Source organism: Pogoniulus pusillus, chromosome 5, assembly GCF_015220805.1.
Source record: "Pogoniulus pusillus isolate bPogPus1 chromosome 5, bPogPus1.pri, whole genome shotgun sequence".
NCBI lineage: Eukaryota > Metazoa > Chordata > Aves > Piciformes > Lybiidae > Pogoniulus > Pogoniulus pusillus.
The window spans coordinates 12,253,973-12,268,262 of NC_087268.1; the positions used below are offsets into that span (position 1 = coordinate 12,253,973).

Sequence of the window (14,290 nt, forward strand, 5' to 3'; positions counted from 1 at the left end):
CACCAACTGGATTTAATCCATTTACCACAACTTCTCTTTCCCTTGTACATGTACATTTGTTTTTAGTAACCTAAAGCCACTGTGGTTTGCAAGCATATTTTAATTTTAATGTAGCAGGGATTAAACAATCAGAAGCATGAAAAGGATGTAAAAGGCTCAAATAAAACAACTGCACCTTTTAAAGACCAGAAGCCTTAAACATGGGATTTGACACAAAGCTGAAACCATCATATTGTGAGCATCACTACTGATACATCACCCTGCAGTTAATATTAAGTCAGATAATCAGGTTCGTTCTGCTCACAAGATGTTAACCCAGCAGAGAAACATTTGAATGTCACCAAACAGAAGGGGGAGGAAAGGGTTTGGGTAATACCTTTAGCTTGTGTTTTCTGTAATGGAAACTCTGGGTCTGCGCTAAAACACATCCTGAACAACTTGTTCTCCCCTTCAAATACTAATCTGTGCAGTTTTTTTTCCCATGGAAACTGGGAAACACACTCAAGTCTGCAACTGAAATATCAAATCTTAACCATAAATCTGTACAAACCCTGACCTCACTGCCTCTGTCTTGTTATTTCATCCCTTGGCTGCTGTATGCTATAGTAGCCTTTACTGGCTGACAAAAACCTGCAAACTTTGAGACAGTGCTTATGCTTTTCTTCAAATTGCACACATTATCACACATATCTCATTAGTCACCTCCAGAAATGAAAAGTAAAAGCCAACATGAAAAGCATAGCCAACAAGCATCAGAATTACACCCTTTTCTGTTTGCCTCCTTCTGAAAAATGAAGGACCATCCTTCTTTTACAGTCTTATCCTAGGAGAATGCCACAGACTGCAGTGGACTAACATTTGATTTACACTGGTATGCACAAGCAATAACTATTTGTTCCAGGGCTCTGAAGGCTTGTGTTAGAATATTTATGAATCTGTAAGAGAGATTTTTGCCTAGATAGCTTTCCTTTCACATAAATATCATCACAGTACTTTATCATCTGGTATTTTAACATCAGGTCAGAAGAATTGCTGGAGGATTTGAAATTTGGTCCACTGAGACTAGCATTTGGCTACCAAAATAATGCTTACATAGAACCACAGGATGTTAGGGATGGGAAGAGACCTCTAGAGATCATCTAATTCAAACTCCCTGCCAAGGCAGGATTACCTAGGACAGGTCACATAACATATTCAGGCAGATTTTGAAAGTCTCCAGAGAAGGAGACTCCACAACCTCTCTGGGCAGTCTGTTTCAGGACTCAGCACTCTCACAGTAAAGAAGTTTCTCTTCATGTTGAGGTGAAACCTTCTATGTTGCAGTTTGTAGTTGTTGCTTCTTGTTGTATTATTGTGCACCATCAAAAAGAGACTGGCACCTTCATCTTGACACCTGCCCCTCAGATATCTGTAGACATTAATAAGACCCTCCTCTCAACCTTCTCTTCTCCAGACTAAACAGCCTCAGGTCTCTCAGTTTTTCTTTACAGAAGAGTTGTTCAAGTTTCACAATCACCCTCATAACTCTCCGTTGGACTCTCCCACAGGTCCCTGACTATCTTAAACCGGGAAGCCCAAAATTTGATACAGATTCCAGGTGTGGTTTCACTACGGCAGAGAAGAGAGGGAGAAAAACATCCCTAGACCTGCTGGACACACTTTTCTCGATGCACCCCAGGATACCATTGGCCCTCCTGGGCACAAGGGCACACTGCTGTCCCATGGAGAACTTACTGTCTTCTAGGACTCCAAAGTCTTTCTCCACAGAGCTGCTTTCCAGCAGGACAACCCCTAGTTTGTACTGGTGCCTGGTGTAATTTCTCCCCTGATGCAGGATTCTACACTTGTCCTTACTAAATTTCATGAGGTTCGTGTCATGCCATGTCTCCAAGGAACGCAGTAGCTATGTGGCAGCCATATCACATTGAGATATTTTAATTCATGTAGACAGCACATCAACTTTTTAATCATTCTTTATCACTCAAGCAATTACTTACAGGGTCAGAAGGACCACAGAAGTCTCTGAACACTTTTGGAGGCTCAGGTTGTATTATCTCCATTGCTATGCAAGGGCCTGAACACAACTCTGTAACCATGTCCTGGAAGAAAGAAAAAAAACAAACATCAGAAACAATTCTGAGCTTCATTGGTCATTAGCAAGGGTTGTATTCCTCCCCAAAATTAGACTCAAATTTATAGGACAGGAGTAATTAAGAAATATTGGTGCATGTAGGAAAGCAAAGACACGAAATAAAGATGTCAGCATTCACAACTGAAGAAGTGGTTTCCATTTTGCTACTTTATTTAGAAGCTGAAGATGAAGTAGCTCAGCAGGACTCTGAACATCATGGAACAGCACCCATGATACTTCAAAATCTTTTGCAGATAGATCCTTACTGATCTGGACTTGGATCTCACAGAGGTATCCCATAAGTTGTCAAACTAGGCTGAATCAATGCAACACACTTATGTAAGCCTGGAAGATCATACTGTGTTCAGCCAGTTCCACAGGCAGCAGGGTACTTCTCAGCATTCCCTATAAGGAGTACAGTACACAGCCTAAATTTGTTTCAAAATATACACCTATTTGATGTTTTTAAGTCATCAATAAGTCTCTTGGGGTTTTGGTTCTCACTGTCTTTTCCTCTCATTATTACAGAATCTGCCCAACAGGACAGAAATGAGAAGGGCCTGTCAAACAACCTATTAGGGGAAAAGTCCTTGATCTAGAAAGATTCTTTTGGACTACTTTTACCAGAATCTCAGTTACATGAAACCCATCTGTTTACCTGGAGCCTCCTGCAGAGTAAAGAGATGCTGTGAGTTCCAAATGGATGTTGAGGATGGGTCTTAGTTTTCATAAGCTTAACTTAATTTGGGCATTACTGCCAGTTTGGAGTTTGTTAATTGGGTTTCAAGAACAGAAAGAACCTATTTTGATGTTCTAGTTTGACTTCCTCTTTTAAAATTGCATTCTTGTCTAGAAATTTGCACAGATAAGATTTAAACAAATCAGGATAACTGAAAGACTCAAAACCAATGAAGAAAGGAGAAAGGAGAAAACATTCACAGGAAACAGGTCAAACAAGGTACTGCCATCACATCTACCTCTCATGAGCAGGTCAAGAACGAGTCATAGCGAAAAACCAAGAGAGTACAGAGTAGGCAAAAAAGCAGTAGGTAAAGAAGGATCAAGTCCCCTTCTCTGTCTTTTATGAATCGTGATGGAAACTAAACACACAAACAGCAAACAATGTGAGCAAAGTTACTCCTGACTCCTCCATTACAATCCAAAGCTGAGGACTGAAGACTGCCATCAGCTACAGCACAGAGGCATTATGTGAGACAAGGTTGGTCTACCTTATACAGCCTCATCAAGATCAGAGTTTCTCCACAAAGACTTCCAGCTACAGCTAAATAAAAATTTCCTTTAGCAAGTAGTTTATTCATCAAATAACATGACTTGTGGTCAGCCAAAACCATTCTTAGTCCTGGATCAGGCCCAAGCATTTTGATTAAGAAAGTCGATTATGAGCTGATTCAAAATAATCTCCCTCCTCCTTTCCCCCATTTTCTACTCCAGCTACAGCAGGAAACACAAAGCAAATCAGCATAAAAACTAACCAAGAGTAAGCAAGATCCCATGCAGGAGATACCATCAAAGCTAAAATTAGGGGCAACTGTTGATCCTTCTCTTTTCACAGTGCTTTTTTGCCCAAAGTGCTTTCTAAGTCAAGCCTTTATCTGACTGACAAGGGCTAACCAGAAGAAATGGGAGCACAGTTTTTGAAAACACTTTCTAGATGTCAGTTTTCTGTACTGAGTTATTTTTGAACAATAAATAAAATCCAGATGAAAACAGAGGGATGTGAGTCACAGATATAAGAGGTCATATTCATTCTCCAGTATCCTGCTTTGCAGTATACTTCACAGAATCATAGAATTAGCCACGTTGGAAAAGACCTTTGAGATCACAGAGTTCAACCTATAACCTACCATGTTCTAATTAACTAAGCCATGGCACTAAGTGCCTCATCCAGCCTCTTTTTCAACACCTCCAGGGATGGTGACTCCACCACCTCCACGAACAGCCCATTCCAATGGCCAATCATTCTCTCTGGGAAGAATTTCTTCCTAGTGTCCAGCCTAAACCTGCCCTGGTGCAGTTTGAGGCTGTGTCCTCTTGTTCTGTCACTGGTTGCCTGGCAGAAGAGATCAACACCCACCTGGCTACAACCTCCTTTCAGATAGTTGTAGAGAGCAATAAAGTCTCTCCTGAGCCTCCTTTACTTCAGGCTGAACAACCCCAGCTCCCTCAGCCTCTCCTCACAGGGCTGTGCTCCAGTCCCCTCACCAGCCTTGTTGCCCTTCTCTGGACATGCTCAAGCACCTCATCATCTTTCTTAAATTGAGGGGCCCAGAACTCAGTGCACACAGGACTCAAGGTGTGGCCTGGCCAGTGCTGATTATAGGGGAAGAATAACCTCCCTTGTCCTGCTGGCCACACTGTTCCTGATACAGGCCAGGATGCCATTGGCCTTCTTGGCCACCTGGGCACACTGCTGGCTCATGTTCCTATTTGTCCTGCAGTGACAATATCTATTGCTGTTCTCTTGTGTGCATTCTCTGGATCACTGTACCATCACAACTGACTTTCCCACATTTTCCTGTTTTGCAGATACATGGAAATACTCATTTCAGCTAAGCACACCCAGCACATATGGCTTACAGGACAGAGCCCTAGATTCTCACTTTTCTTCAAATCCCATCTGAAGCACATCTATATTGACTTACTCTGTTTAAATGTCACTTTCCTTGCTGAGTAACTCTCCAATTAAATTCTGTAACTAAAATTTGCAATTTATTAAGGGGTCAGAGACTGTACAGTTGAGTTGCTAAAGATGGTAGAGAGCTTCCAATTTGGTTCAAAGCAGAGACTTTAGCAGTACCACAGGATTCTTCAGGACCTGAAATACTGGATCAATATTACCATACTGGAATTTTGCCACATTATCTACAGCTCTGCCTGTCCAATCTTCCTTTGGTCCTTGTCAAAAATGGTGTTACCAGAAGAAACTTTATTCCCTGTGCTAGTTTGAGCCTAGCTGGGATATTTTGGTGAAAAGAATTACATTATAGGCTGTGAAAAGGAAACAATGGTGATGCCTACTTCACTCATAGGCTTGCTGAGATGTATAAGAAGAAGAGCATAAACATAGATAAGGGAGTTGCTCTCTCGGGCTCTGGCTGCATGCACTTCTCTCTCACTTGCTGCCTAAACAGTCTGCTTCCTAACCCCCCTGGTCGACTCTCCACACTCACCTTGAACGTAAGGAAAAGTCTGGGATAAGGCAGAGGGGTGAAAAGGAATTGGAAGGGTGGTTGGGAGCCCCTCCTGGGGACTCTGGTTTCTGAGAGGGCTGTTGTGTTTCTGTATTACTTTTTAACCTGTATATTTCTGTATACAGCTGTAGATACTGTAAATAGCTGCTTGTATATTGTGCTAAGCTGTAAATACAGCTTCATTCTTCAATTTCTAGCTGCTGAGTCTAGTCCAGGTGATTTTCTCAAGTGGGGGGTGGGGGCAGGTAACACCCAAACCATCACATTCCCCAGTCTGAGAGTGAATCATAGAATCAACCAGGTTGGAAGAGACCTCCAAGATCATCCAGTCCAACCTAGCACCCAGCCCTATCCAATCAACTAGACCATGGCACTAAGTGCCTCATCCAGTCTTTTCTTGAAGACCCCCAGGGACGGTGCCTCCACCACCTCCCTGGGCAGCCCATTCCAATGGGAAATCACTCTCTCTGTGAAGAACTTCTTCCTAATATCCAGCCTATACCTACCCTGGCACAACTTGAGACTGTGTCCCCTTGTTCTGTTAGTCTTTTTAAAGACAAACCTACAAGCTCTGCCGAAGTAAGTTACACTAAACACTCATAAAAGGATCATTTTTTTAAAAAGAAAATGGATTAAAAATGAAGACCATTTGGGGTCAGTTCAGAATCCACTTTGTTAATTAAAACAATATTACCTGATTAAAAATCGAGGATGATTTACATAGTACTTAGCATGGCAGAGAAGCTAAGCTCATAACTGCAAAAAGAAACCAAAATCCTCTGACAGAATGTGATAAAGAAATGCAGGCTTTTCTTGTATTGCTGCTGTTCTGTCTGCAGTTAGGAACTTTTATGGAGCAGTAAAACAAAGCATAATAATAAACAGAGTCTTAGGCATTCACTGAGATTCACAGTGTATCTTAAACTTCTTAAATTTTCTGAAGATCTACTAAAGTCAGATGAATAAACTTCAGAATAGTTCAGAATGTCATTAAGAAAGCATTCAAATACAGCAGCTCCATTGTAAGCAAAACAATAAATACATATTTTCTGGTCCAAACCACTACTGCAATATCAAATCAAACTAAGATACAGATGTGACACATTCTCATAGCTCTACTGCAATAAAATAACTTACCTGAGGGTTGACTTTTTTTCCACTCTACTTTTAAATTTCTTGGCTGAGCAATTTTCACAAGAGACTCTCCTCTATTACAATACAGATAGCACAACTTGCAAGGTGAGTTAGTTTATTTGACAACAAGCTAGAACTGGTTGATACCAGAGTCCTAAAAGAAATCCTATCACAATCCCACCCCCCAGAAAATGAAAGACTTAACTGCTTCCTTCTTTAACCATGTTATACTTTTAAAGAGATTATCCTCAAACTTCTACTTACCACATATTCAGCAACAACGCCTTTGTAAATCTCATAAAACTCTTCCACGTTTGTACGCTCCATGTTGAACTAAGAAAACAAAAATGTTACTTAACCTGCCCTAAACAACAAAATGGAAGCACAGTTCTTAACCAGTAAACATTCAGAATACCCTTTTAAAGACATTTTACTAGGTAAAAGTAATTGTTTTGCAGCTGTAATGTATGGTTTTTCAGCAACTTAACCAATGATACCAAGGGCAACACAGAATCATAGAATCATTTAGGCTGGAAAAGACCTTAAGATCAAATCCAACCATTACCTAACTCTACCAAGCTGGTGCTAAACCATGTTCCTTGATACCACACATCTATTAAACACCTCTAGGCATGGGGATTCAACCACCTCCGTGGGGAGCCTGTTGCAGTGTTTGAGAACACTGAGTGAAGAAGTTTCTTCTAACAGCCAACCTAAACCTACCGTGGCACAATCTGAAGCCACTTGGCCTTGCTAAAACTCATCCCATTTGCCTTAGCCCATTGATCTAGTCTGTTCAGGTCACTCTGTAGAGCCTCCCTACCCTCAGGCAGAACACCACTCCCTCCCAACTTAGGATCCTCTGTAATTTTACAGAGGGTGCCTTTGATCCCCTCATCCATATCATTGATAAAGATATTAAAGAGAATTGGCCCTGGCACTGAGCCCTGAGGAACACCACTAGTGACCAGATACCAGCTGGATTGAGCCCCATTCCCCATCAATCTTTGGTCCACACAGCACACTTCTTCCACCTTAAAAGGTAAGTAGACAAGGTCATGATGGCTGATGCCACTAAGACATGCAAGATTTCTGGTGGGGATTTAACTTACAGCAAGACTTCAAGTCTTGAAACCTTCACAAAAATCAAAAGGCAAAATTTACAGGACCACTCTTGGGAACAATTTCTGTGCCAAATTCCTTTAATTGCTGAGGGTGATTTAGGGTGTCAAAATCCTTTTAAGTACCTTTAAAAACCTTCCTCTGAATGCATACTAAGTAGATATTTTACAAAATTGAGGAAAGTTTAACAGTCACTTTGCTAATCTTGTACATTTTGTAAAGATACCTCAATTTGCTTCAGAAGAGACAGGTATCATTATCCCTCTTCTGACTACAGACAAATGGAAACACAGAGAGGAAAGGGGTCTGAGGTTCACTCAGCAATAAGAAACACATCAGCTGACCAATCAAATAGTAAACTGCAAATATCACAAGGACAATGCTGACCCCAAAATACTGCTACACAGTCTGCACAAGGAGTTTGAATTGCTGGAAACACCTGTGTATGGCTATAAAGCTCATACAGCACTTCTCCAACTTCTGTTCATCAGGAAGACATACACAAGAGGAAACCTACCATCTGCAAAGCTGAGATCTGAAATCCTTCATTGATGATGGCTTTTATAATCTTTCCAGCTAGCCCTGAAGAAGCACACAAAATGCAGTATACAATTTTAAAAAGCAGAATTTACAACTGGAGGACATTCAGGTCATCACTCCACTTATTCTTAAACCAGAAACCCCAGCATTTGAGAAATGCTCTGAGAAGAAACAGAAAGCAGATCTGAACACACATATCCTATGTTCTATCTAAAAGGATGTGCTGATGATTTAAAACAACTAAATTCCATGCAGCTGTTGAAAAGAATCTCCATCAAAAAAAGGCAATTAGTGAAGTCTTTGCTTTTCTCAGATCAACTGCAAGACACTCAGTTTCTTCTAGTCTCAGACTTATATTTTTTTATTAAGTTCCACAGGCAATAATGTTGCTTAAACAATAATCAATTCATTTTGCACTGATGTATTTTGCTGGGTTTATAGAGTGGTCACCAGAGTAGGGATCCTAATTTAAGACAGAAACAATGCAGGATAATAATAAATATATAAAATAAACCTATTCATAAATTCATGTCTCCTGTAGTGCAAAATAACCTACTGCTTCTAAGCTTATAACTTACAAATATGTTATTGCACATTATACTTCTTTACTTTATGCTCTCCAAAAATGCATCTCCAAAGACTGAATGACACTGAAAACATAAAACCCACTAAGCACAGAACCACTGATTTTTCCACTGAATGTGTATTTTAGATTTGCCTGTGCTTACAAGATCAGGACACTTGAAATATTGTATATAGCTACACACAGTCCTCTGTGTGAGTGAATCATAGAATCAAGCAGGTTGGAAGAGACCTCCAAGATCACCCAGTCAAACCTATCACCCAGCCCTATCCAATCAACCAGACCAGGGCACTAAGTGCCTCAGCCAGGCTTTTCTTGAACACTTCCTTGAGCAGCCCATTCCAATGCCAATCACTCTCTCTGCCAACAACTTCCTCCTAACATCCAGCCTTGACCTCCCCTGGCACAACTTGAGACTGTGTCCCCTTGTTCTGTTGCTGGTTGCCTGGCAGAAGAGACCAACCTCCACCTGGCTACAGCCTCACTTCAGGTAGTTGTAGACAGCAGTGAGGTCTGCCCTGAGCCTCCTCTTCTCCAGGCTGCACACCTCCAGCTCCCTCAGCCTCTCCTCATAGGGTTTGTGTTCCAGGCCCCTCACCAGCTTTGTTGCCCTTCTCTGGACACGTTCCAGCACCTCAACATCTCTCTTGAATTGAGGGGCCCAGAACGTTGTCTTGTAATGAATGACAACCACAGGATTTGACCCCTGATCATTTCATCCTTTTATCAGTCTTTCAGTGGCAGGCTTACGTAGCACTGCATAAATGTTGCAGATTAAAACAAAATACATCTGGTGTTTAGGTTCTATCATGCTCAAGAACTAAACTGTACACAGCCTGCTAACACCTGTGGCATAAGATTGGGGAACTTCCTAGCATATAAAAAGGTCAGTGGAAGCTCTGAGTAAATGACACTGATAGTTGGTAGGCTTTCAAAAACTGTATTTACAGAGGAAAAGGCAAGAAAGCTGAGCCTGAAGTATCCTGCACCATACCTTCACATGAAGGTTTATGCAGAAAAACCTTCCATGCACAAAACAATGCAGTCTTCACAGAGAAATTTTCAAACTACTAAAGGAAAAATCTGACATTTTGGGTTTCAGCTCCTTGAGCTTACAGAACACAGAAACAAGCAGGGACAGCTGCAGTTCCTGCTACCCTACTATATTGTTATCCCATGGCTCACTAGCACTGTTAAACGTTTGCTTTCCTTTTCACTCCTGTAAATCCAGGTAAATGTATTTCCCTTCCTTTTTCCCAAGGTGAAAGAAACAATAAAAGATGCAGCAAAATGAAGTAGCCCAGGAAATACCCAGGAAACACAAGCCCACATCAGAAAGAGAAACCAGATCTCTAGTTTCTTCTTGTCCACGTTGCTGTAAAAGCTAGGCAGCCCAGATGTTCCCATATACGAATTCGAGTGAGACAGACAGCCTCAGTCTTGACTTCAGAGATGAAAAGCCACTTTATAAACAGATTAAGTGACCAGCAGAGCATCCTTCAGGAAATAAATGAATAAATAAACTCTGACAGAGCATAAACATCTCCTCATGCTTCATTTTCATAGCCATTAGTCTGGTCAACAACTGTTGCTTCACATAAAACCAACAAAAGAGGGAAGAAAGGGCAGTGGCAGACAAATGGTTAACTGCCATTTTGAGGGCCAAGGCTACATTGGTATGAGAAAGCTGCTTGCATGACAGATCTTCATTCTATACTTTATCAGTCAAGAATGGGCTGCTTGCATAGCCCTTCACAACTGGTAAGAAAATAATTAGGATATAGAATCATAGAATAGAATCATAGAATCAACCAGGTTGGAAGAGACCTCCAAGATCATCCAGTCCAACCTATCACCCTGCCCTATCCAATCAACTAGACCATGGCACTAAGTGCCTCAGCCAGTCTTTTCTTGAACACCCCCAGGGATGGTGCCTCCACCACCTCCCTGGGCAGCCCATTCCAATGGGAAATCACTCTCTCTGTGAAGAACTTCTTCCTAATATCCAGCCTATACCTACCCTGGCACAACTTGAGACTGTGTCCCCTTGTTCTATTGCTGGTTGCCTGGGAGAAGAGGCCACCCCCCACCTGGCATATCTATCAGGTGTCAGGTTCTGGGCACTGTGGCAATCTGCTTTTTACAAAACTTTTGTCCTGGATAGTTCTATAAGAATCACAGAATCAAAGAATCATTAAGGTTGGAAAGACCTTTAAGACCATCAAGTCCAACTGTAACCCAACTCCCACAACCACTACATTACATCCTGAAGTGCCACATCTACACCCTTCTTGAATGCCTCCACAAGAGCAATGAGGCTCGGGAGGTGTTTTGAGGGTTGTCATACAAGAAGCAGCTGAGGAATCTGGGGTTGTTTAGTCTGGAGAAGAGAAGGCTGTGATGGTTTGGGTGTTCCCCATCGCCCCATACTTGGGAAATCACCCAGATTAGACTCAGCTGGCTCTGGATATATGAATGAAGCTTATATTTACAGCTTAGCTCAATATACAAGCAGGTATTTACAGTATATACAGTTATAGACAGAAATACACGAGGTAAAAGGTAACACAGAAACACAACAACCCTCCCAGACACCTGAGTCCCCAGGAGGGGCTCCCGACTGCCCTTCCACCTTCTCCCACCTCTCAACCTTACCCCAGACGTTGCCTTGTGCCCCAAGGAAGAATGGAGGGTCGGCCAGGGGGGTTAGAAAGCAGGTGTATTAATCAGAGAGACGGAGGGTGAGGTTAGAGACAAAAATGCCCAGAGCTCAGGCAGTGCCCCAAATGCGAATACCTTATCTATGTTTATACTCTTGTTCTTACACATCTCATCAAGCCTATGAGTGAAGTAGACATCACCATTTGTTTCTCTTTCACAGCCTGTGATCGAATCCTTCTCACCCAAACATTCTAGCTAGCTTCAAACTAGCACAAAGGCTTATCACTCTCTACAACTTCCTGAAAGGAAGCTGGAGTGAGGCTGGTGTTGGTCTTTTGTCCTAGGTAACTAATGACAAGATGAGAAGTTTAAGTTGTGCCAGGGGAGCTTTAGATTGGAAAAATTTCTTTACAGAAAGAGTGGTGAGGCCTTGGAACAGGCTGCCCAGGCAGGTGGTGCAGTCACCATCCTTTGCAGGTGAGCTGTAAATGAAATCCACATCTTGGAGAAAAAAAAAGCAACTCAAATGTTCAGCCTTCTGGGATGTTTCTCTACCACATTCCTTAATAATTTTCTTCTGAATAGAGAGGAAACAGGCTCCTTTAATTACAGCTGTAAGAATAGGAATCTATTTTGCATAAAGGCCTTTAATACAAGATTCATTTATTAATAAACTGTGATAAGCCTATCAAGATTTTCCTCTCTGCTGTATTCCTGAGTTCACTCTACAGAGCACCTTGCTGTTTCAGACATACTGCCCACAAGTGTAACACCCAAAAAGCTTCAGTAAAAACAGTTACTGCCACTTGTACATAGATATATGTCCTGCCAAAAAAAAAAAAAGGCAAAGTGTCTTGAGGAAGAGGTAGGAGATTTCATTTATGTTTGCAAAGCAGGATGTTAGCTCCACATCCCATGTGTGGGTATTGGGGCACTGGAGAAGTGATTTGCCAGTAACAGTGCAGATCTACAAATTCAGTGACTTGGCTTCCCTTGTCCCCATTCAGGCAACACACATAATCACTTGTCCTAGGGACATTTTCCTTTTGAATTCCACCTGAACCAAAATAGGAACAAAATCAGAGGCAATTCCCAAGCAACAAAAGAGTGGAGGCTGAAGGCTCAGCTTGGAATCTGTTTTCAGGCTTTCAGCCAGCTGCATGACTGAACTGGGACATGTCCTCTCCTTTGTGGGCAGATAAGGCTAAGAAAAAGAATTAATTAGAGTGGCATTTCAGCAGCTTCCAACAATTTGTTTTCAACTTTAAAATCCACATCTGTAGTGAAAAAAACAACTTTTTAAGGACCCTTCAAACAGGGCCAGTGCATGTTTAAAATGTGATTACAGTAAGAACCCAAATCAAAGTTTCAGATTAGGCACCAGTTATGACGAATTTTCAGTCACAAAGCACAAAAGAATCACAAGCATTACTAAATACAACCAGGGGAATTGAGTACTAATCCTAAAAAAATATGTGAGAGAGAGAAAGCATGCACACACTTTGTCTCCTAGGCAGCATTATGTTACCACACACCTAATACAGGACAGCTAATCTTCCCACATATTTTAATTAGATACAAAGGTAAGGCACCAAGACCTCAGCAGTAACACTGATCTTCTACAATTGGTTGCTTTACAACACACAGCATTTGAAGACTGTACTTCATGGGTGCAGAGTAGGCTGAGAGTAGCCCTGAAGAAAAATACTTGGGGGTGTTGACTGATGAGAAGCTCAACATGAGCTGGCAGTGAGCTCAAGCAACCCAGAAGGCAAACTGTGTCCTGGGCTGTATCAAGAGAAGTGCACCCAACAGTTCCAGAGAGGATACTCTGCTCATTTACTCTTGTAAGTAAATAATGTAGCCAGTTCTGGTGTCCTCACCCTAAGAAGCACATAGAACTTGAGGCCTTGAGCGACCTGTTCTAGTGAGAGGTGTCTCTGACCTCGTTAATGTTTATAAATATGTAAGGAGTGGCTACCAGGAGGATAGAGCCAGCCTCTTCTCAGTGATGCCCAGCGACAGGACAAGTGGCAATGGGTGGAAGTTGAGGCATAGGAGGTTTCATGTGAACCTGAAGAAGAATTTTTTCACTGTGAGGGTGACAGAGCACTGGAACCAGCTGCCCAGGGAGGCTGTGGAGTCTCCCTCTCTGGAGATATTCAAGAACCACCTGGATGCATTCCAGTGTGATGTGCTCTAGGTGATCCACTTCTGGCAGGGGGGTTGGACCAGATGATATTTCAAGGTCACTTCCAGCCCCTGACTTTCTGTGATTCTATGGCAGGGGGGTGGAACTAGATTATCTTTGAGGTCCCTTCCAACCTAAACCATTCTATGATTCTAGGAACTGTTGGAGCAAGTCCAGAGGAGGGCCACAAAGATGACCCAAGGGCTAAAGCACCTCTACTGTGAGGATAGGCTGAGGGAGTTGGGTTGTTCAGCCAAGAGAGAAGACTTCAGGTGGGACTTTACTGCTGCCTTTCAACACCTGAAAGGAACTTACAGGAAGGCTAGAGAGGGAGTTTTCATTAGGTGTCTTGTGACAGTACAAGGGGGAATGGTTTTAAGCTGAGCAAGAGTAGGTTTAGACTGGATCTTAGGAAGAAGTACAAGGGTGTTAAGACTCTGAAAATGGTTGCCCAGAGAGGCTGTGGATTTCCACTGCTGGGAGGCACTCAATGCCAAGGCAAATGAGGCCCTGAGCAACCAGATCTACTTGAAAGGTGTCCCCAGCCACGGCAGAGAAGTTAGAGAAGGTGATCTCTAAGGTCTTCCAAGCTAGGCCATCCTATGAACAAGCAGAAAGTAGCAGGAAAGACATCAGATTGAAAAATGTTATAACTTGTAGCAGAATTATGGATTGCAACAGAATAAAACAGTCTATTAAAGTAATTTTTACCTTCA

General features: G+C 42.1%; 1 protein-coding gene across 1 annotated transcript in view; it reads right to left on the reverse strand.

Moving 5' to 3' along the window:
• The window catches only part of NME7 (NME/NM23 family member 7), a 127,815-nt gene that overhangs the window by 48,166 nt on the left and 65,359 nt on the right, over positions 1-14,290 (reverse strand). The window contains exons 9-11 of the mRNA XM_064143226.1: positions 8,117-8,181; positions 6,742-6,810; positions 1,998-2,099 (exon numbers count right to left, since the gene is read on the reverse strand). Of these exons, the coding sequence (XP_063999296.1) occupies positions 1,998-2,099; positions 6,742-6,810; positions 8,117-8,181 (236 nt within the window). The remainder of the gene's footprint in view (positions 1-1,997; positions 2,100-6,741; positions 6,811-8,116; positions 8,182-14,290) is intronic.